At 37.6% G+C, this 25,157-nt stretch overlaps 1 protein-coding gene across 12 annotated transcripts in view; it reads right to left on the bottom strand.

Moving 5' to 3' along the window:
- MPP6 (membrane palmitoylated protein 6) overlaps positions 1–25,157 on the bottom strand; it is a 56,353-nt gene that overhangs the window by 17,554 nt on the left and 13,642 nt on the right. For 2 of the 12 annotated variants that reach the window (XM_027896021.1, XM_027896053.1), the window contains exons 2-3: positions 10,024–10,145; positions 5,002–5,154 (exon numbers count right to left, since the gene is read on the bottom strand). In XM_027896021.1, the coding sequence (XP_027751822.1) occupies positions 5,002–5,154; positions 10,024–10,140 (270 nt within the window). In that variant the 5' untranslated portion in view covers positions 10,141–10,145. Of the gene's footprint in view, positions 1–5,001; positions 5,155–10,023; positions 10,146–10,636; positions 10,733–12,686; positions 12,740–19,013; positions 19,174–25,157 lie in introns of those variants that run through there. The other 10 variants (XM_027895969.1, XM_027896062.1, XM_027895977.1 and 7 more) reach the window with 9 other exon arrangements.

Genomic DNA, 25,157 nt, shown 5'->3' with positions numbered 1-25,157 from the left:
GGGAAAAAAAAAAGTAAGTAAAAACTCAGAGAAACGTTGAACATCCAAGGCTCTCTGCAGTGCTGAAGCCAAGTTTAAATTCAGAATTCGTTTTTCCTAAAAAAAATTCTCAACACAATCTACACATGTTATGAAGCATTTTTAAAGGCTATTCTGAAAAAGTGAGAAAATCATTTATGATCTTAGAGAAATCAGGCAGGCTGGTAAGGAGACAGGAATATGTGGGGGAAATAACCCTATAAATTAGTATCTGTGTAGGAGGCAACTTATCACTATTCTATATGAAACATTTTAAAGGTCTGATCAGCCATTATAAACCTAACTATTAGAAGAAAATATTGGCTGCTTTTCAGATTAAGTATTTTATTGCCAGCAGAATCTACTATCTAGGATGAATGGCTTGCCTAATTCTTGAAAAGGTGAAAGTAATTGAACAAGGTCTTCCATAAGCAGCAGAAGTGATTCTTCTGCATGTTTAACCACTTCAGCAGTGTGGTAATTTTCAACTCCTTCCTCTTCCCTCAAGGCAACCTCTTTTACCATTCCTCACCTCTGCTCTCCAGCCACTGCCTGGTAAGACTTTCTACAGCCTTTGCCATGTGCTGCCTCTGCCAGTTGGCTCTTCAACACATATGGGCAGCCACCAATACTGTGAAACTCATTAGAACTTCCACACTTTGACCCCTGAAAAGTTTAGTTAAAACTTTTAAAAAGAGTTAAAACCCAAAGGGAAGAAAAAGAATGGAATGAGAGGAGAAACAAGAAAAGGGAGGGAAGTCAGGCAAACATAATCCTATAGCCATGCATGCACCTGTACTCCAGAAGCTAGTCCTTCCCAAATGTTCTACCATAAAAATGTGTAGAAGAAATGAAATCCTGTAATTTGGTATTTTTAGCACTAAATGATACATTCAAATAAGCTATTGCACTGATGATTGTATAGCACATTTGATACTTGTGTGCTAAGGTAGGTTACAACTGTAAGGTGATGCTGTGATAAAGTGGCACCATTCATTTGTAAAATACAGAATCAACCTCTAAACCTGTTACACAATAGTGTCCATGAAACCTCAGAAGAGTCAGGGTGGCTTGTTTACACATTTACTGAACTGGAGAAAGGATACAAATGACATTTTCTATAACTGCAATTGACACTGTGTTTTTCCTTTTTCCCTTCTTCCAGAATTTGGAATATGCCTCTTTGCACCAAATGAGGCATAAAAGATAGCACTTATTTCTTGAGTAGCAAGGTAATTTCCTCTTTCCTTTTCAGAGAGGGAGACATATAGCTTCCCCAAGCCTCAGAATATTGTATCCACAGTCTGGTCTGAAAATTACCCCAGAAGCTCTTCTAGAGACATCATAACTACAATATCAGTTAAATAAAAACATTTAATCAAAATAATAGTATTTCGGTCTTAGTTGGTTTTGTTGCCTGCCTCGCCATGGGTGATGGAAGCATAAAGTTAAGGGCCAAAAGGTATGCTCTAATTTTAGGCTTCAAAATTGAATCACAGCAGATATATTTCAAAGTAGTAGCTTTTCACCTGTACACAGCAGCCGAAAGTGCTCATTGTTTCTAGAAATGATACTGAAGGCCTCACAACAAGCACTTACTTAGAAAATAAATTTTAAAAATACAAGTTAAAGTTGCTTCAGACTTTTTTTTTTTCAAAGGAATTCTAATTCTGACAGAGTGATTAATAGGTTAGTTCTTCAGGGCAGTATTTGACTATCTTAACCATCAAATAGTCTTTTCCTTTCACACTTTTTTGTCCTTTCTGTGCTATCCAGGTTTTGCAGCAAATGAAGTTGGGAGCTCTAGAAATAGCATATTTCTCTTACATACCCATGACCCACTCAGGAAGCAGCAGCATGCAATAATCATGACATGAATTGTTAAAGTGGGTTCCAAGGAAGAGTCAACAAATGGTAAAAGATTAAGTCTGATGTTGATACTAAACAAATTAGAAGTTTCCATAAAAAACCAGAATGGCTGGACAAAACAGATCACTGGAAAGCACAACATGCTTTAATAAAGGGAAGTCATGAGTCTCAAATCTAGTCAGGTTCCTTGGAAGAGTCACCAGGCACAGCAACAAGGCAGTTTAGAGTTGTTAATATAGATCAATTTCCATAGGGCCTGTGGTAGAAGTCTTTTAAAGAAACAAAACTACAATAGGATAAGCAGTAAGACCCTTGAGTGGAAGAAAATAATCGGTTAAAAGACAGAAAAACTGGGGCCAGGAATATAGTATTATTAGTTTCCAGAATTCATGTCACCAGGGGACCCACAGGCACCTGTGCTCAGTCCTGTGTCCTGCCGATACACTGACATGTCAGATAGATGATCTAGGAAATGGGGATGAGAAGTGAAGTGACAGGGTTTGCTGATGCTGCTCAGCTATTCAAGGACTAAAACTACTGACTATAACCTGCAGAGGCACCTCAGGAGCAACAGAGTGAGGGCAAGGCAAATAAATTCAATAGACTGCAAGGGAAAACACAATCCTAGTTTAACATATTAACTGACAGACTCAGAAATGGTATCTCCGAGACGCAAAGAGTACAAAACCAATCCAAGTCTAACAACCACTTCTATGTTTCTGAGCCTAGAGGTACCTCTCCTTTACTGAAAGGCTGGTTAAACACTGCAACAGGCTTCCTAGAGAGGTGGCCTATGCCCCATGTCTGTCAGTGTTTAACAGACATTTGGACCACACCCTTAATAACATGCTTTAATTTTCAGTCAGCCCTGAATTGGTCAGGCAGTTGGACTGGGTGATCACTGTGGGTCCCTTCCAATTGAGCAATTCCAGTCTATTCACCAGCTGTTAAAAAGGCAAACCAAATACTAGGAACTTTTAGGCCATGAGTAGGAGATGCAATGGAATTTATGACACCGCCTCATAAATCCACACTGCATACAGTTTTGCTTCCCTTCATTTTATCTGCTTGAGACAGACACAATGAGGTCCCTCAAATGACTGGTAACATGGAAAAGCTGATAAGGGAAAACTGTTCACTTTCTTCCTACAAAAAAGCAAGGGAATATTGAGTGAAATTGAAAAGAGACAGTCTCAAAACCAAACAAGCACAGTCTCCACTCTGATGAGGGATGCTGTGAATGACTGACTTTCATATGGGTTCAAAAAACAACTGAGTAAGCCCATGGAACAGAACCACAGGTGAATGATACCACTTCTCATTCAGAAGTCTGAGCAAAAAAATTACTAAATCCTCACAAAACGTTTTGGGAGGTATCACAGGTGGCTTGTCCTAGCCTTACAGTCTTCATTAGATGTCTACTGCTGGGACAGAGAAGGGAAACAGCGATGTTTGTTAAATGGACCTTTAACATGAAATACTTAGCAAAAGATCAGAGCAAAACTGTAAAGTTAAGGTAGCAATATGCAATTTCACGTCTGCTCTTTATAAAGCAAACAACAAAACACATAGAAGAAAGAGCATAAATATTGACATTTTAGTTTGCCAGCTACTTTAGAACTTTTAGATTACTCATTTAAGTTGTTTAAGCCTGAACTAACGGAGTACTTGACACCAGCATCATGCTGTGCCTCTGTAAATCTGACCACTGAACAGGAGTGAATGCTGGGTTTGCCTCTGTATTGGCTATTCACTTTAAATAAATTCTTTTTTGACCTCACTCTCCTACAGGTCATTTTCAGTCTCCATCCCAAAGATCCTTTGCCCAGCTGCTTTCTGGTCTTTGCCATTTCTCTCCAGAAATCACTGCTACAGTGCCTTTCAAAGTTCAGCACTTCCATTATTATGTTCTTTTCATCTTTTGATTCATCCTCTTTAACTTTTAGCTTTAGTTTCTCTACTTAACACAATAGATCTTTGTCAGGTGTGTCACTGTACCAGCTGGCCCTCAATTCTAATCCTTTTGCATTTCAATACCAATTTCTTCAAACTCTTCCTCTCCTTTTAAGCATCAATTTCTGCTAAGAGATCAAAGACTGATTTTCAGGTTTATTCACCAGTATGTCTCCAAATCTTAGCCTTTGATCACTTAGCTATGATGCCTTTCTGGACAGGAGGCCAACACACTGCTCTTCAGGAGAGGCAGTGGAACTGTCATCACTCACAAGAGCTACTACCTCAAAAGCTGAGGACTTAATGTGTTCCCTCTTCCATGAGACTACAATACAGCCTCCCAGTATTTCTATTGTTTATCCACGTTAAACAGTAATGCACCTCACTGCTATGTTTATATAGTTTGTAACTGAAAGCCTAGGGAAAAAAGTGTGTTTAAACTCGTATACCCCAAAAATATCCATGACTCCATACTCACGTGCCAAAAGGTACTGTGGCAAAAGGTTTGCTTCTGTTCTTCTACAGGATACCTAGAGCTAAGTACTACAGTTTGCTGAAGCCCACCTGGGAAGGCCAAAATCAACCAAGGATTTTCAAACCCTAATCTTTAAGAGTCAGTATGGAAGCTGGTCATAGAACAGCAGCTATGGAAAAACATCTGCTTCTGAGAAGCACGTCAACACCTCACTTAAGCAGAGCAACAGGGAGAGGGATGCAGAGTCTGAACTTCAGCTGCAGTACAGATCAGATCACAGAAGAGTCGTGTTCACTCTGCAAACCGTACATCTTACACTTGAGTTTGAATGCCAACAGCTGAACCAAAATGCAGAATTATCAGTAGATCACCTGAAAATGTTAAGGATGAAGCCTTCAAAGAATTGTTATGAAAGCTTTCATATAGAAAGCAAATGCTTGTCCAAGATTTATATCAGAAACTCCAGTAGATTTTAATACAGTGAGTGAAGATATTCTTGAGGTGATATCAAAGAATAAAATCAGGCTTATTTGTAACCCCACAGGGCTTCTACTTTACCTTTCATTCAGAGTAAAATCCTACATATTACAGTTTGCTACATGTCAGGTTTTGTTTCATTATTATTCCTAGATCCATATGTAGAGACTGATACAGTAAGTTGGTAACATACAGTAAAAAGGTGGCACCTGAAAATGAGGTTCCTTGAGTATTCCAACCAATTCTGCAATATTTTCATCTTTATTTACTAATGGACTGATGTCTTCAAGAATTTCATTCACCAACTCCAGGTTGTTGTCACTGACAGCCTCAAGTTTAGAATCTTCCAGTCGCTCATGAGCCTGTAAGATTAAATACATGAGAATATATTGTAAATAAGTTTCAAGAGCTTTCAATCTATAAACTTTTAAAGTAATTTCTTGGTGCAACCTTCAGCAGGAAAGCCAGAAAAATTACATTTAGGATAACCTGTATATTTTATCTTTATACTGCTGAAGGATTTCGCATGCTTAACTATGTGACCCAACAAACTTCATAAGCAACACCTGTCAGAGAAGCTTGTATGTCCTCATTTCCTGTAACCTCTATGCTTTATATACTCAACAGTCCTCTCAGAACAGTACAGTGCCTCAGGATCTTTTCTGCTTCAGAACCCTGTACAAGCACACCTTCTGGAAGAAGGACAAGAAAAATGAACTATGGGAGCTCAGGAAAAAAATAAACTCTTCAAGAGAAGCATTTACCCCAGACTCCTCTCATTGAAATGCCTTCAAAACAGCATATTCTGAAGGAAACTCTGCATAACTAAAGGAAACACTACAGAAAAGTCTGTGGCAAAGGCAGGTAACAGCATCCTGAGCTGCATTAAGAGGAGTGTTACCAGAAGTGGGAGTGTTACAGCATTGGTTAGGCCACACGTGGAATACTGTGGACAGTTCTGGACATACTGGAGAGAGCCCAGTGAAGGGTCACAAATATGATGAAGGGTGTGCAGCACCTCACATTTGAGGAAAGGCTGAGAGAGCTGGAAATGTTGAGCCTGGAGAGGAGAAGGCTCAGGGAGATCCCATCTATGTGTAAAAGTACCTGCAGGTACCTGCAAAAAAGACAGAGCCAGGCTCTTTTCAGTGGTGTCCAGCAACAGGACAGGAGGCAGGAGACACAAACTGAAACACAGGAGCCTCTGTCTGAGTATCAGGAAACATGTTTTCCACTGTGAGGGTGACTGAGCACTGACACAGGTTGCCCAGAGAGGATGGAGTCTCACTCCCTGGAGATACTCCAAAGCTGTCTAAATATGGTCCTGGGCAACCAGGTAGTCCTGCTTGAGCAGGTGGGTGGACCAGATGACCTCCAGAGGGTCCCTTCCAACCTCAGCTATGCTGTGATCCTTTGACAACTTTTCATCTATTTCTAGAGCTCTTCCTGCAGACATCATCCTTTTCTAAACCCTGCAGATCCTGAAATTCATTGAAAAGTTGGAGCTTTAAACAGCAAGAGAAACATCTCATAAATCTGAACTAATTATTACAGGTAGTGTTGTATCATAGAATTAGGGGGAAAGGAGGAGGCCAAAAATAACTAAGATTCTCAACACCTTCAATTAAGAGTTATTTCCAACACCGTAGCAACAAGAAATTTAAAAAAGAGCAATCACTTTGGCATATAAAAAACAAACAAATAGCAGCTTTAATTGAGACTCACCTATATATATATTTCCCATATATATAATTTGAAGGTATGCACACACTTCTACTTTTTTATTAGCGCTTTAAAACAGATCTTAAAATAAAATTTTGCTAAAATGAGAAAACTTTGTTTCCTGAAATCATCTGAATATTAAATTCTACTTTGTATCTATAAAATGGTATTTCTGCTAGACTGATGATCAAACTCTGGAAAGGCTAACTTACCATAAAGACATTTCAAACATTCCCCAACACCAACACACACAAACCAAATGACTGTGATTATAAAGTCATAGGAAGCTTGGCACCTACACACATTCTCTTTAATAAGGGAATGCTATTTTGTACATAATACATACAGTAAACAATATTGTCTTTTTAAAGTTTACTTTGTTTACAGCAACATACAAATCTTAGGACTTCTAAACATAATCCAATTGCAGAACCTTTATGATATTAGAGAATATGGGTTATCTTCTTTCTCACACATTCTTTTTAGAAGTACTACCACTGAGTATAATCTAAATACAAATATCCTCACCCTTCACTCCAAAATCAAGGCCATGTATATAGTAGAGAATGGGAAGTTTTATCAGTGAACAACCTCTGATCCTGTAATATATTGAGGAATAGCAGGATATGGAGTGGCATGAATAATTTAAAAAACCAATAAACAAGCAGGAATACCTAACTTAAATACTGCAATTTTTTTTTTGTTATTTGAACTCATCTTTTCCAGAAACAGAGATACTAAATTGAGTCTTTCAGTGCATTTGACATTTATTGTATTTGCCAAATGCTCAAATAGTAAGGTTTTTACCTCCAACAACATGACATCCTAAATACTGGACTCAAATTTTATAGATTATTCCTAAAATGTTTCCTTGGTCTGAGTTAGGCCCTGTGCTGGTATGCTGCAGGCATACAGTGCTAAAAGCAATAGTGTGACTGCAGAAAGAAGATAAAGGTTTGAGGTTCGAAAGAATAGTTAACAATCCAGGAGAAGAGAATTCTGATAAGACAGTTTAGTAGCAAAACTGAATAGACTTCACACGTTCCAAGCTCAACAACTATTTTCAAAAAAACATAATAATTCTAAAGAAAGGCTAGTGAGGATTGAACACAAATGTCAGCAAAGGAGTTGAAGTTGTTAAGGGTTGAGAATATCCAATTGCAGTATTTCAATATTTAAAGGGGGCTTATAAGAAAGATGGGAAAAACTTTTTAGCAGGGCCCATAGAGACAGGACAAGCCATAATGATTTAAAACTAAAAAAAGGGAGACTGAGCTTAGATATAAGGAAGATAGTTTTTAGGATGAGTGTGGTGAAACACTGCAACAGGTCACCCAGAGAAAGGCTGCAGATGCTCCATCCCTGGAAACATTCAAGGTCAGGCTGGACTGGGCTCTGAGCAACCCGATCTAGGTGAGGATGCCCCTGCTCACTGCAGGGGGGTTGGACTAGCTGACCTTTAAGGGTCTCTTCCAACCCAAACTACTCTATGATTCTATAAACATCAGTAAGTAACAGGAAAAAATATTTTACAATTATTGCAGTTACTTCCCCTTTCTCCTGCCACCTATCAAAAAATGGAAAGATACCATCAAAGAACCCTATCCCCAAAAAGATCTGTAATTTCTACCTTGATGCCTTTATTCTACACAGGAAAAGTGTAAAATGAACTTAACCCAGTTTTAAAAGATCAGCCAAGCTTTGCACTGCAAAATGTTATAAACTAACTACTATGCTTTTTGCTTACCTTCCTTTTTTTTAAGGACTGAAAAGAAAAAATAAGTTTGTATGGCTTGTGGCCCATTTCCCTAAGTTTCTTTTTGTCCTTTACGGCATCATTTACATAATTATTAGTCTTAATGACTGGCTAATAAAGGAAAATGAAAATAATTCTGGCCTGCTTTGAAATTATTCTGCCTAAATAATGTGGCCATCTCAGGGTTCTGAGAATTCCTATATACTGTTAAAACTAGCTCCTTCAATAGAAAAACAAATTTATGTATTTTTAGGGACAAATGGACATTTGAGACAATGGATATTAGGGACAAATGGATATCATACAAATGTATGAACTACACACACTTCAGGAAATGTGTTTTGAACTTACCCTTATTTAGTTCTGCTGGCTAAGACTGAGATTTTTTCCAAAATAATTATAAAAGAAAATGAGTGCGGTCGTGCCATGTGAACACAATTTAAATCTTTCAGTATTACTATATAAAGCATGTGTACAGTTAAGAATCTGTTTCCACTATAATCACTTTTTTTACATCTGCTAGTCATTAAATTCCACATAATTGTAATTGGCCATTAAAGCACAAATTCTTGATAGGAAAAAAACTTTGCAATGAACATTTTCTTCATGATAAATATTAAATTAAAGATGACCTATGCAGCAGATACTTAAAGAGTTGTTTCCAACTTCAGCAAGAAAATGCTTTTACTTAATCTAGTAAATTTAGTACAAAATCTTTCCCTTCACAGTCATCTCACCAGCAGATGAGGCACTTCTATTACCTCTAAGTTTATTACTATGCAATGTCTTTGACTTAAAAACAATTTTTGGAACAGCTTAACAGAAGTAAATTCTTCTACGAATTCTCATGGGAAGTTTTCCTTTCCAGATTTTTATACTGAGCAAAATCCCTGCACAACAATCCTTTAGCTTTACAGAGTATTACACACCTGCCCAGAGGGCATTGCTTTCAGATGTCTATTCCTATTAAAGACACAGTTGCATTTAAGTTAACTGGGTTTTCCTCATGAAAGGAGCTTATTTTTATGAAGTAAAATTAAGAAAGAATGTAAGTCCTGTACAATATTTGACTGTATTTCCTACTGGTAAGACCAGCTACGTTTTAATTACAGAGTCCAAAGATTTTTGCAAATATCACCTTACGTATTCATAATTGATTGCTACCATCTATAAATAAAAGATTTTTGTAACCCAAGACCAAAACTAAGGATAGTCAATGTCTCAGAGAGCTGACAATCAAAGGTAACAGCATTATTCCGAGATCCAGGAAAGGGCATGGAGACAATATTTTCCTGGGCTGATGAGAAAGTAGTTTTGAGCTAAAGACAAAAAGAGAACTTGTTTATGCCACAGGAGAAAGAAGGTTACTGCTCTCACTTCTCATCTTTGGCAAAAATGCTAAAAGTCAGAAGGCATATGGGTTTTGCACACAACAGTGGTTACAAGACTACATTAAAATCAACTGCCTCTAATTTCAAGTATTTTGATGTTTTCTTCATAAATAATGTAATCACATTATTTTTGTAGTCTCTGAATTCTTCTTCTTCCTCTAGAATCTTACATACAACAATTAATCATCAGGCACAGAAATTATACTATAACAAATCTTGACCTTCAAGCTTGCCTTCAATTCTTTTAATAAGACATACCATATGTGAAAGCCATTAACACCTCAATCCATACTCAGGGTTCGCACAATAATTTAAGGGTTAAAATATTTCAAGATTCTACTCAGAGCAGCAAGTTTAAATACCTTAGCAAGTGATCTTACGATAGGGTTTTCCATAATTCCTTTAAGAAAAATCAGGTCTATTTCTTCAGCGCCTGTCGATGTCGGCAGATCAGTAAGGTTGTCTAAGACCTGCTGCATGGCTGCTGACAAAACAAAAACAAAGAGTAAGTACTGACCAAAACAGGCTTCCACGAGGAGCAAAAGCTCTGGGAAATACCACAATATTAACTTTATAGATGTTAAGCAGTCAAATACATCTACTGAGAACATAGGAACGGAACAGAAAAAGAACTTCTGTGTATGTGTTTGAGAGGTGGAAATAAAGGATCTATCCAAACCCTGACCACCACAATCAACCCAGGCCCAGCACATTCCTTTCAAGACTCGCTACCACTTAAAGGTGGAAAAAAACCAAACAAGTACAAACTATGTACAAGGTAAGCATAATCTTTCAAATACAATAAAAGCAACTCACTCACTACTCTTCTCATTTAATCACTCTTTCAGAAGAAGTTTCCAGCCCTTATACATACACCAGCCAACTACAAATTTTACAATGTTTGTATAGGCAGATTCACTGTTATTGAAATAATTTTCTTTTAAACTAAAAATTTGCTTCCAAGGCAGCTCTTACCTTGGGGACCCTTGTGTCCATCCCCATCAGTACTTTACAACCAGTTCTGACTGGCACTAAGTGCAGATGCTGACACCAACCTGGTCCCACAGCACACTGCAATGGGAAGGATATCCTACAATGAGAAATGTACTGCGTCTGCCCAGTACCCTCAGTGGAGATGTTCTTGGCTATCTACAGACTTGCAGAGAGAACTGCAGCAGCTTGGATGAGAGTGAACAATACTGCCCAAGAAAAAGTCAGAAAATCCCACCATCCCAGCTGTCTTGTCCTGAGGAGAATTTGTTCTTGTTTTTAACTGCGTTCTTTTGAACCCCTGTGGAGTTATATGTGATCGAACATGATCAAACAGAAACATACTCAGGTATACTAACAAAATCTCCTGTTGAGATCCCCAACAAGGTAAAAAGCCCTGGAACAACCACTGCGTTATGCAGTGCTCTGCATGTTGCAGAGCAGTATATACCAAGAGAATCAGAAAAGCTTATATGCCCCTCCTCCCACACAGGAATTTACCCTTAACTTTCCTCATGGCTTTATAATGAAAGCTATTATGAAACTACACAGTAACAGAACAAACAGCATTTCTAAACACCTACTTTCTGATTTCAATTCTTCCTTTAAAATTCCATCACAAGAAAAAAAAATCTGGCCATTCTTTCTGTCAAGTGGAACTGACTTTTCAATCAAATCATCTTATGTGTCACATTTTAACTACAGCAGTGCATGTCAAAAGACTACCTTATTTTAAACGTGTTTTAGCCATACTTCTCGCTTTCCAGAAGTGAATTTTCTGTGACACCACGAGTAGGAGGGAAAATGACACTTTATGCTTTCAGATTTTGAAGCAGTATTATTTCTACTTTGTAACAGACAAAGTGCTGTCAGCAATCACACATTATGTAAAGTCACTAAATTGCCGTGTAAACAGTCACAACTTCCTCAGACCAGGTATGGCCCACATCTTGACTAGTTCAGCTGCAGATGCAGCTGCCTTATTTTTCTCAAATTCCAATTGCAGACTCAAGACTCTTACTGTGTAAGTCATGCAAACTATAATATGTGCAGAAGTAGACAGATGTTTCTCACGAATTTACATCATGTATTAGGTGCTGCATAATACTGTGTTATAATAATAAGCTTTCTTTACATTTTTAACAGTTACGTAAATTGCTTCCAAAGGATTTCAGGTTAGCCTTCTGCTCCTATAAATAATCAGAGAAAATACAAAACTTCCTTCAGGACAAAGCATGCATCTCAACTTCCAGTTGCAATTCCAGCACTTGATGGTGACAAAGGCATGCATAATACAGGCATTTTTCAGACATCTCCACAATAATAGGCTGTTTCTTACCCTAACTCTTTTAGAATTCTGCCTTAAAAAGACCAAATTAAAAAATAAAGTCCCCACATAAAAACTTTATAATCAATGATAAACTGTTAAGAGCAACATTAAGTTTCTTAAGAATGTCTTTCATGCTTTGTGCAAGTAGACTGGGTATTTTCAAATTAATATTTTATTTAATAAAGGTTTCACAAACATCTAGCAACAGAACTACTTAAGTATATTTCAGTATTCTTGGAAAGCAGCAGCCAGCTTTATCAACATTCAGAGTTTAAAAAATCCACGAAGGTAGACTTCCATCCCAGGTCATCAAAACCAAAATCAGCTGTTTTCAGGAATATCTTCCTATTGCTGTGTGTCTGATGGTTGCCTTCTCTCATGGTACAGCCACGGTGGCAAGAGTCTTCTTAGCTATCAATAGCGTTGCCCCAATATTAGAAACCAAAACAAAGAGGCAGGAATAAGTAAGTCTGTATAAAGCACCTCTACTCATTCTGGATTGTTTATGTTTAAACACAATAGGAGGCTCCCAATTGCCTCAGGATAATAATTAATGCTCCACCTTAAAGGGAAGATCTTTCCAAGGAGTTGAATAAAAAAAATACTACTGTTAAGTACTCCTTTATTTCACCCAGCTACAATGTTGAGCAAAAAAATTTAACAGGAGAGAAGCCTGAGCTTCAACAAGGCCTTTGCACCTGTTACCTATCACATGGTAGGCACAGGAACATTTATATGCTTCACTGCTTTACATTCACCTGGCAAAAAAATTCTAACATGATCAAATGTTATTTTGCAAAAAGTCACCCAGAGCATTTTCCAACACCAATTATGTCAGCTGGTTTATTTAAGAGAACAGGAAACAAATACATGGATACTTTTTGTGACAGAGTAGATTAAGCATTTTAATTTCAGTGTTTTACATTTATTATGCAAGTCATAGTTCCCATTTAATGCCAAATGCTAATATTTGCTTACATGTGAAAATAACTTTGGAAGTCTAAGCAACTTACTGACCTACATATGCCTTAGATATTCATACATGTACTTTCAAACAATTTGATTTATCCAAAAACTATTTAAGGGCAGAGAAGGGAGGAGGTGAAGACACTTTGGGAAATGTATTATGGGCCCTCTTCTTGTGTATCTATTCAAAAGGCTTTTGTTTATTCATTTCTAGGGAAAAAAGATCTTATTAAAAAACAAACAGCGGGAGATATGCTGTTTCCAGGCTTAATTATAATGATCTTTCAGAATAATGTATACACACACAGAATTTCAAGTAGCAGTGTTTTAAACAATTTCACTCTTTTCTTTCCAGGGGTAAAGCCACCTTAGCACTTTTAGAAGTATCTTATCTTTGAGCAGCAGGAATGAAAGCTGGAGATGGAAGTACTTCCATAGTAAAGTTTTACTTAAAAGATCAGGTCCTATCAAGCAAGAAACAGATGGAACTGAGGAGTTTAGAAAGTACCAAATCTAAATACCCCATCAAAAATTGCCTTTTGAGCCTCACATCTCTTTTGCAGCAAACCTGCCCTTGAAATGTTGACAGAAGTTACCCACTGGGGGAGTAGAAAGCCCTGCAGAATAAGGACTACATGAATAAACTGCATAAACCAGGTTGGCAGAAGTGCTCCTTATAGTTAAATGCTTTAGTGCCCAATTAAAAGCAAATGCGTGCTTTTTCTTCAGTGGAAAATTAATTGGGTCTCTCTTGCCCCATCATTCAGAGAAAACTAATAAGAATATACTAACTTTGAGAGCTCTACCATGCACCTCCTTCTCTCTCTGAAGACAAGCCTTTTTCTATATTCAGAGACCCATTTGTGTAAAACTTTCAACTCTCATCACAAAACAGAAGGATTTGCCTTTGTGAGGACAGTACAAGATAGGCATCGTTGACTACAACAGTTAACAGAACCATGTAGGAACACACAGGTTACAAGAAACACACACTGACAACAGCCTCCAGACACAACGGCAGGAACCCAGCAGCAGAAACAGGCTCTCAGCTGAGGCAAGGTGTTGAAATTAAAACATTCTTAGGAAACAGTCACAGTAAAACTGAATCTGACCTGGGATTCCTAAGAGAAAATGAGATTATAATGGGCCCCTCTCCACTCCGGCCTCTGGCTCTGGTGACAGGGAACACACACACACACGCACGTAGAATTAATTTCCACAATCTTCAAAAAACATTTTCATACCCATAGCAAGTTTAAAGCCTCAAGCAAGGCTCAGCAGGAGACACTGGTCTGCTGTGTACATGCATTGAACAATTCAATCCCACTGTGCATAGGACCCCATACTTGGAGAAACTAGTTTGTCAGTTGAACCCAATATCAAAAAGGTAAAAGGGGGGAGACATGTTAATTATCTCTGTGGCAAACAGCATGCATCCTGAGGCATAAGAATACAGAAATCCCACTTACTAATGCAAAATTAACTAACCATAATTAACTCCTCCTAATTCACAAATAGCTCTTCAGACAACCAAAGGATGCTTTAAAGGTTTAATCTAGACACTGTACATTACAATAGTAAATTCAGATCAAACAGAAGTAAGAGATCCTATGATAACACTTCTCTTCTTGTATTTGTAAGAAAAAGACAGGTTTTCACCAAGCTCTCAACTGTGACTCTTCTATCAAATTTGATTTTACTCTTTCTTTCAGTGCCTAATTCTCGTCTATATTAATTCCATGTAAAGGAAAGAGGAAGCATACATTTAAATAAATTTTCCAGATTTGCAGACAGAAGACAAATGTGTCACTCACTGGGGAAAATTAAAGCTTTCCAGAGTGAATACCTTGCACAGATTTTTTTTAACTCAGTTTCATTTTATTAGTCTCCAAGCTTACAAAATAACTGGAACAAAAAGAAAATTATGTATAATATATTTAAATAAACATGCATATTTATTTCCACATGGCCTACTCATCTGGCTAGGAAGGTATAATAAATACCTCAAGGACTGTTGGTGAGGCAGGTGCGTCACAAACAGTCTAGGAAGTTAGATTAAAACCCTGTCACATACAAAGACTTTGCAAATAGTTTCTTGTGTGACTTAAAACCTTTTCAAGAGGGATACACCAAAAAGAAAAGTTTCACAAGACACCTAATAAGCTCAGGCAAAAGAAAATTATTTTGTAACTTCTCCAGCCCTTAAGCAATGAAAACACTAACTTTTTCCCATTCACGATTTTAAAATAATGGATTTATGCTTTAAGATAAGGCAAAGAAAAAAAGCTATTTTGTGTTGGCCACTTCTCTCCCCAGTTGTAAAGTATAGTATTTTTGGCAGCCTAGAAAAAGAGTACCTATGGATGAGGTAACATTTTGAGAATATGTACCAAATTCATTCACTGACAGACTATTGACCAAGAGTGTATGAAAGACTAACAAAGCCGTCTGTTACTACTGCTAGAAACCAGATTTTAACACAAGTCTCTGGGAAAGCATTAAGCAGTGAGCACATAAAACATTATGGTTGTGTTTTCACAACCAGCAGCTTTATCCACTGAGCAGAGATCACGTTCAGCAACTGCTCCAGAGAAGTGCTACAGAAGTGATGGACCACTGCAGCTCAGCCCCTCTGCTTCTCTACACAGGCTGCAAATTAGTTACTCCTAATCCCACACACGTTGCTGAGTGTAGTAGGGTACGACAGCACTTGGGCTCTCAAGCATCCACAGAGTTTGCATCTACTATTTGACAGACACTGCCAAGCAGGCAGTGTTGGGCCAGTGTAGCTCCAGCCCTGTCTTAACTCAGACATTCCTGGGCAGCAGTCCACTGTAACAGGCACCTTTTCCAAACAGGACCCCTTCCTTATGCAGTAAATATGGTGCATCTCCTCTAGAAAGACTGTAAGATTGCTTAAAGAAGAAGGCTGTTGTCTGCAGGATGCACACTGTACTGACTGCATAATCACATATGAATTTGCAAAGGAAGGAGGAAAAGTCTAATTGATAAGGATGAGTGTTCTGGATATTCAAATTCTGCCCACTGAATTTTTGCAGGTGAAAAGAAATAACATAAATGCTTAGAAATGTTTGCTAATCTTTTTAGTTCATTTTTCCCAAGTCTACTGGCAACTAAGATGGAGCTATTTTAGCATAGCTATAAATAGAAGCTCGAGCAGTCCCTACCCTTATCAAACCTGGCTCAATCTTACTTTTCATGACTGTGAAGGTCACAAAAGCTGTGGGGAAGAGCGAACAACCCTTTCTCATCCTGAACACTGCAGACATATTTCTTTCAGGCTGTGAAGTTTGTCTAAAAAAAGATGAAGCACAAATTTTCTGATGAACAGATGGACCTCACAGCTGCATCTTTTGGAAAGAAAAGCTCTATTTAAAAATTATCTCAGCAAAGATAAAAAGGGAACAAAGCACCACAACTCCAAAACCAGTAGAATTAAAAGGTTAAGTATTATTTGAATATATATATCGTGACAAACAATAAGATATTGATAAGAGATACACTAAAATCCATTACTGCAGAAATTATGTTAACTTCTTTTTCTTAAAGGACTGCAAAGAAAAATATTTCATAAAGTATAAAGGTAATTAACTTGATGCTCACTAACTAAGCTTGATGCTTTGAAGATAAGCCTATACAGGTGTTAGGTATTACCACATTTTCTGTCTTTTTTTAATGAGAGGAAGACTGATGCAAGCCTCAGGCACAGATGTGATTAACTGAGGAAGCATACACATGCACACACACAGAAGTATGCAGAATACAGAAGGAATTTAGTGCAAAATCCTCTTCCTTTTTAGCTATGGATGTTAGGAAAGTATATGTTGATGTCACACAAAGACTACTGTACTTTAAATGAATACTAGGACATGCCCCAGGAGAAATTTCAATTTTGGTGAAGAAAGACTATACTGCCCTTAGTTCTTCAACTACTTTAGTAGTTCGAGTACTGGAGAATATTTAAAACATTTTTAAATTAAGGCAAAACACATTCAGTGGATACGCAGACTAAGAGTCTACTTTGTACTCAAAGTTTTAGCACAAATTCAACAAAGTTTCAGGATGTATCCTGCACTCCACTCGACTTATACAACAGGCTCAGCTTATTGCATCACATCAATCATCCTCCCTGCTATTTCGCAAACAGCAGCTGGATGAAAAAACTTGTATTCTCTGCAGTCACTCTGGTAATTAATGCCAGTATTTATGAAGTCCAAAATGCCAGCAAAACAGATGCAACAAAGCAACTACATCTTCTGAAGTATTTCTTTCGCTAATGTGCACCCTTCCAAATGAATCAAAGCTTTGTATCTCTGTATTTCTGCCACAGGATCACAATTATTCATCTGTTGCAGGAAGACAGAGCCTGAAGATAGCAGAACTGAGAAAATACTAACATAAGTAAAGACCACAGTTATATACCCACAGGAACGAGTTATGTGTAACAAACAAACAAAACCAAACAAAATATCAGTTTATTGTACCACTTTTCTTGTTGGAAAACTAGAGGCAAAGCCATGCAGAACTATGCAGTTTTATCCATTAAAAAATTCAAGCCCGGGCCAACTGGAAATCAAATGATTTCTTCCTCAATTAGATTCCTTCTTCACACATGTCCAAAAATTAGACCTGAAGGGAAAATAATGAATATCCTTCCAAACGGAAAGCAGAATTCCACTCCAAGTGTTACATGCTTGCAACTTGTTGCTGATCTCCAATCAACACTGTCTTGGTGCATAAAGCTGTAAGCTGTGCTCCAGGTCTGAGAGCAGGCACCCCAACAGCAACTTGGTTCAAGGTGGGCTATGAATATGTTTTTTCAACCATTTGCACTTTCACCTAGGAACACTAGGCAGGCATAGTCAAAGAAGAAAGCTAAAATTCACAAGGGTTGTAACATACTCTACTGTCAGTGTAAATGTCATGGTTCAGAACATTACTTACAGAAATATTTTATAATGCGGTTTGTGCATGTCTGCAAACAAGACAAGGTACTTTTAATAAATAAAATTAGATATTCCACTGTATAGGAAAGTAACTGATTGCTCCATTATGACTCAGCCACTTCAAAAAGTACACCTATGCCCTTTTAACACAGCACACCCATATATTAACATTTCATGCATGCCCTATTTCAGCGTTCTTATCCTTTCCAACCCAAAACACTGGAGTATTTACATTAGATTTGTACCAATGCACGCCTAAAAATATTTCTGAGATTCTATTACAGATGCTACACAAACATTTGAAAATCGCTCAATAAATGTAGATGCAGAAAACAGAAACATGAGACAGCTTTTTGGAGCACAAAATAAATTAAAGCACTTTAGAAAATATTTAGACTATCTCAACATATTCTTTAATAGAGAATGAAAAATATATTTGGTTATATCTAGCCCATTTTTCAATAGAAGGCAGAAGGCCCACCATACAGAACTTCCACAGGGAAGTTTTCAGTTAATTTAGAATCAACTTAATTTCACACAATTTTCCACTGCAGCCCAGCTTGAAGGTGAAAATTTCAGAGGGGATGAATCTGCAAAATTTATAAATTTTAAATTAAATTATCTCTGTCCCAGAACCTCAGTTTTCAATCTACATTATCATTTTCCAGGAGTTTCATTTGCAGCTCATCCCTATACTCTAATGCTCCCACTTCCACTAAACTCTCTCATGCAAGCACTCCCCATCTCTGCCCTAACAAACTTATTAGGAAGCAGTAAAAGCAATTTGCTAAATTAATGATGTTATAGTTCAGGGTGACTTGCGACAGGAAAAGAGAAAAATGTTTGCTTCACTACCCTTGTCATATGACATAGTTCTTGTTTATTCTAAGGACACAGCTAAAGCTTTACCTAAAAAGAAAATTTCCAAAACACACTTGGAATGTTAGCAGTGATGTAGTAGATTTAAAATGGCTTTCCCAAATTTGTTTGCAGAACAACACTGCTGATGTTTCTAAATAGTGGAAAAATACCACATAAAACCTTTGTACTTTAATACAGAGATGACAAAACATGATGGCTTGTTAAAGGTTTACTTGACCTGCAGGAATGCCCAAAACACATCTCTGTCCTTCCCTAGTTAAGAGACTCTATTCTAAACTTTTGTTTCAATTTAATGCAGTTGAGATTTACACAACTGCATATTCGTTATCCTCAGCAGTCACCTGCCATTAGTTCTTTGAAGAGTATGTTCAAGAACCTTGGAAAAGGAATAAAAAGATCACCTTGACACTCATATTTTGAAGGGAACTGAAAAACTCTATGCAGTAAGTTACACTGCCCTTCGTCTTGTGTTTCACCTTCCAAACTACTTCCCCACATTATGCTATCAGGATTTATTTATGATTGCAAATGCTTAATGAGAAATGGGAAATCTAATTTCAATTTAATAATATCTAGGCACAATAACAGGGGGGGGGGGGAAGTTCTAGTGGTCTTGGGGCAGCTTGCATTAAGAACTACATGTTTTTAAGGAAATTGCCACTTTGAAAGTTCACCACCTTCACTTTGGAGTCAATTTCCAACTTACTGCTGTAAACTCTGGATGACAATGTTCTGTGTCATATAAGGTGGGCACAGGCACTGAAACTGCAAAGGGTATCTTCTAAACGGTACATGATGCATACTGACAAGCTGGAAATTTTCTACTCCGTTTCCTCAAAATACCAAGTTTGGTTTCATTAAGTTTTGCCTAGGAACTTCTGAATTTTTAGTCATGTACCCTGTCACCTCAACTGAAGCAAAACCAGACAACTTTTAAGTAAAAGCTCACAGTGAATAACTTGTGACCAACTAGTTACAATTTTTCTAAATACACAATGAGTTTTAAACATTGTTCCATTCCCCTCTTTCTTTGGAAAGCCTTGGTTGCCCTTGAGCTTCAAATCGTTCACCAGGATTCTCACTTCAGTTTATTTCTCTTCTCTGATAGCAGCAATTATTCAAGTATATACTTCCACTCACTCACTTTACACAAATCACTCGATTACTGTTGCACAAGCAAAGTCCTGCACAGTTTTCACTTCAAATGTTTGTGGTTTTTTTGTTTGTTTTGTTGTGGGGTTTTTTGGGTTTTTGTTTGTTTGGTTGGTTGGGGGTTTTTTTTGTTTGTTTGGTTGGTTGGTTGGTTTTTTGTTTGTTTTGGGTTTTTTGTTGTTTTTTTGTTTTGGTTTGGTTTTTGGTTGTGGGGTTTTTTTCCCTTAAAAAGAAGTACTAAAAAATGCAAAGACAGCTGAACTTTTCTTCTTGGACAAGAAGAAACCCGGTGAAGAATCATGTCTGTCAAGGCTTTTTATCATTTTCTGAGACAAGCAAATTGCTGTAAATCTGGAAGTAGAGATGTCTAAAACTACAACTTTTGCTTATTACATGATCTCTTTTATAACGTCTTCTCTTGTAAAAATAAGGCCATGATGGAACTTGGCTTTTTGACTGCATCTGAACCGTGAGAAAGTCTATAGAGGGGGAAATAAAAAAGAAAAACTTTTAAGATAATGTCTTTCTTGACGTCAAACTGAAATTTCTGTTTCTTAAAAGCATCTCATATATATCCCCTCTTCAAACCTATTTATGTTGAAGCAATAAAAGCCACATTATCTTGGCTTTCACTCAAGTCCCTTTGTTTTGTTGTTTCCCCAGACTGCTTAGGGGTCTCAGAGAAAGGGGTGGGAGCAGAGAAGAGCAGAAGATAGTGGTACAAACAAGAACCTCACTGGTTTTTGACAACAGAACCTCTCAGATTCACACAAGTTTTGAAGCCCAGTTACCTGGGTATTGGTAGCCAGAACCACTTACAATGCCATCAACAGAAAAGAGCTGGAAATAGCCTATTAAAGTCCTCCCGTGCACAATCAGAAATGGTAGGTTAGAGACCCCGATTCTCTGGCCCCAGCCTTGGAATTTCATTGCAACAGATAAATAATTCCATGTTTCAGCTTTTCCACAAGAAGGTTTTAAGTCTGGGTCCTGACCTGGAGAAGAGCAATTGCTCTGCCAACCATCTTCAGCAAGGCAGTGGAGAGGACTGCCTCCTCACACTACGTGAGTTCTCAGAGCAGTCAGTCCCATCCATGGTAGTTTCTGCTTATTATACTCTCCATTAAATTCCTCTTTCCCAGAAGAGTATTGGGCCTGAGAGCAATAAAAAAAAAAGAGCAGTGTAACCTCCTACAGATAAATTGGTTCTTTGGACACAACTAGCTCTAAGACTGTGGAATAATTTAACATGAAATTACCCTCAAGTCCCCAAGAAAACTTGAGAAGGCAATGATGTCTTTTTCCATAACACTGAGATACCAACGCTCCCTGGGTGTTACAAGGTCAAAAACACATTAATGACATTCATAACTTCTGGCAACAAAGAAAACAAGTCCTATCTCAGCTGAGAGGTTATGCAGCACACAAGGTAGTAAGAAATAGATGGAGTAGTCACTGCCTCATGCAAATTTGGCACTGAAGTCAAATGGCCTCATTCTTCCTTAGAATTTTGAAAGGTCTGAAACAAAACACAGAAAATGTAAATTCATCTTTGTAGAAAGGAGATCAATCTGTTCAGTTATTTTTTAAATAATCAACTGCATTTCTTTCGTTTTCTACTAGACTGTTCCTGAGGACATGCCCAAAACTCAAATGAAATCTTGATTTTGCTTCAACTTTTCAGAAACCCTATCTGTTAACATGGCCCCAGCAGACCTGTAAACATTTCACTTGTCATGTGGTTCAGGAACATGTCCTACACTCAGGACAGAATATGGCTGACTGTGTCTACTCAAAGAGCTGCTGATATTTTTAAGTACCCAGGCTTGCACTTCCCTAAATCAACAGAACCTGATAGCTCAGTTACATGCATCCCACAAGTCAGCTACTCGTATGTGCTAAGCTGTAAGGTCACATGCTGGACTTTAGCTTGGTTTTTGGTCCAGTGATGAGGGAAACATAGGTTGAACAAACAGATCTAATAAAGTAAACCCCATGCAGGTAGACTGCCAGAACATCTGTCCCTGGACAGATCCAGTGGCACACTAACAAAGGCACAAGCCCAGCAGCCTGGTGAGCACCCACTGGACTGCCGGTCCACCTACTAACATCAATCTGCATGCAGAGAGATGCATTAGGAGCATCAGATCTTCATGCTGAAACTCCCTTTGGAATAGTCAGTTTGGATGAGCACTTAGCAATAATAACACCATATTGCTTGGAGATTTACTTTTTTACTAGCATAACAGCCTTTCTACAAATAAAACTTACTGACGGCACCACGTATTTCTCTACAGAAACTCGTCGTGGTAGAAAATAGCAGTCAAACTTGATCCCATAAGAAGGAATTTGTGTTCAATGACTGAAGCAGTTGAAATGTGAAAGAAGCTTTCTCAATTACAGAAACTCTGGCAGAGATTTTGTTTTTCCAAATACAGTGTCAGGATTTAAATACCACATCACTTCTCAGCATAAGTTCAGATCCAGACAAGCCAACTTTCACACAGAAGGAATCAACACTTGCCTTTTAATACCAGAGAGACTGGTCTGAATGAGCTCCTGCCAGCAGTTCAAAAAAGAAGCCAGGTGTCTGTACCGAAAAATTCTTTTCACAAATTAATTACCATCCCCCTGTTCAGAACAATGGACGTCAAAGGTTATGAAGGATAAAGATACAATCAAGCATGCATCACATTGGCTCAACACAGGATTAAATTATGGTTGAAAGGCTAGAGAATTAAATAGTCTCATGATAATTTTCTTATATACATTCTAAGTACTTGAAATTCACAACACAATTACATAAATTTCACATGTGCTCAAAACTGATCTTCCTGTGCTAAATAAATGAATTGTTAGCATAACAAACACGTCAAAGCAGAGTGCACCAAAAAACCCTTTAATTTTCTGGTCTTGTGAGCAAACCAGAAACTTCAATATAAACTGAAAAACATTCTCATCCATTCTGAACACCATACTAACAACAACATACTGTGGAACCCTTCCCCTAAAGACTTTTTACCAAAGCCTTACAGACAGCACTGTCTGTCAGTTTTCCTAATTTTTTAATGAAGTCCATCACTCAGCAGACAGTTCTTGTTCCAGAGAGATACCTGAACCAACCAGGTATCTTTTTGTGATAAAGGAACATTCACACAGTGCTGTATGCGCACATGTCAGAGCTCTCATTTTAAATTATCAGGAAGACTATCTCAAGTTCAAGACTTAATAAAATAAATAAATCAATACAGTAATTCTACCAGCCTTGCTCTTCAGTTACGGGGCTTTCTAAGAAGAGGTGGATACAGATTTTTTGGTATGATAGGTATAGAAAAACAATGCAAAGACTGACAAGATGAGAAGTGCACAGTGCAGCACAGCTGCAAGACTCTACCACAAATTTGAAGCATGGAATTATCACTGCAACTGCATCCAAGACATTCTTTCTTTCCTCAAACAGTTTTACTTGAATCTACAGCACTCACAGCAAAGCAAAGCCCATGACACACAGTTGTCCTATGACTTCTGAGGAAGGGAAACAGATTCCACAAAAGATACATACCACCACAAGAGCATCCCGAACAAACTTACAGACACATCACTTCTGACACTTCGTAAAAGATTCCTCTAGAAAAACTGACTTTAATCCTTTGAAGGTTTTTCGGATTATATTTTGGAAGGGGTGGAAAAATATATTTTAATCAGTTTAAACACTACTGAGATGCAGAAATTCAAGATCATCTTAGTGTCAGATTATCTCTCATGGGATTTTTTGCAGTCATCTTTTCCAATTTATACCAGCCATCATAACTCATGCATATGCACACACCTCAATGTCAGTGCTTAAAACATTTAGCCAAAGTTTAAACCCTACCATACACAAAAGAGTTGATCATCTCTCCAACACAGAAATAAATAAAACTAAAATTTTGTTTGAGACCCAAAATCTCAAACACTTATTTAATAGTGAATTATTTGTAAATTTATTGAATAAAAGGGAAAAAAATGGCTAGAAAGTAGGCAACACATTATGATAAAGTTAGAAAAGCTAGATACAAAAAAAGGAGTGGATCAGAAGGGAAAAGAAAAAATGTGGAATTTCTTATAATGTGTTCCAGTTGATGGCCCAGGAAACCACACCTGGTCTGTCATTTTTGTACGCAGTCTAGCACTAAAACATGGTGCTTACACCATGCTGGAAGGGGTGTTTAAAGGGGACTGTCACCTGCTCCTCCTGTCTTCATGTACACCACCTGACACCTCTACCTGAAAGATGACATTACATGTCTTCCTTGATGAGAAAGAAAAGGAGGTTCCTAAAGCTGAGTAGGTTCAACTTGCCACTCATTGTGCTGCTCTTCCAGCCTTTAAAAAAGTTGGGTTAGACAGTACTAGAGAGAAGTGGAATTTGCTAAAATATTATTGGAAAGCATTTAATTGTATGTTTGCCCGCAAGCAAGTAAGTAGTCCCTGTGACTTCAAAGTTAAGGCATCTGTAAAGTTGGTTTAGGGAATTATGCCAGAAAAAAAAAAAAAAAAAAGCAAAAAGAAAGTGACCTACTTGAATGAAAGACTCATTTGGAGGTTTATATGTTCAGATCCCCTCAAAATAGGCTGACAAGAGGTATTTGCATATATTTCCTTAAGTACAAACTGTGAAATGTCACACAGTATAACTCTTGATTAACCCATTTGGTTCATATATACTCAAGACATTTTCCACTCTCCTTCCACTCACTGTATATTTCTGTTCACTCAAGAAAGTACTCCTAATGTTTCCTAAGTATACAAAAACGCTTAAGAAACAGCAGAAAATCAAAATGGCAGCTTAGCTGCAGAAAAAGCATGAGCAGTTTGATTAAAAACAACCTGTGCTATAGACAATTAGAGATTTTTCTAACAGTTTAAATTCTATTTTAAAGTAGGATGGCCAGGATTTAGAGTCCTCATGACTCCTCACTTCTTTTGCCTTCCTCATCTTTTTAACTCAGCCAGAAGCTGCCAATGAACTCTAAAAACTACGTAACAGAAGCTTTAGCAGGATTCTAATTCTGGTCACAGATAACCAAGTATAGCAATTCTAGACAATATTAGCTGAGATTTATGATGCATTCAACATCTTCAGATGTGCAAGAGTATTTTTGGGCATCACTTGAAAAGACAATATTCAATGTACAGCTGGTAAATTTTACTTCTCTTTTTTCTCCTA

Source organism: Empidonax traillii, unplaced genomic scaffold (genome assembly GCF_003031625.1).
Source record: "Empidonax traillii isolate 1590-97213 ecotype Southwest subspecies unplaced genomic scaffold, ASM303162v1 scaffold17:size2698205, whole genome shotgun sequence".
Taxonomy (NCBI): domain Eukaryota; kingdom Metazoa; phylum Chordata; class Aves; order Passeriformes; family Tyrannidae; genus Empidonax; species Empidonax traillii.
Note: the sequence above shows the minus strand (reverse complement) of the source record. Positions and strands in the feature narration are given on the sequence as shown.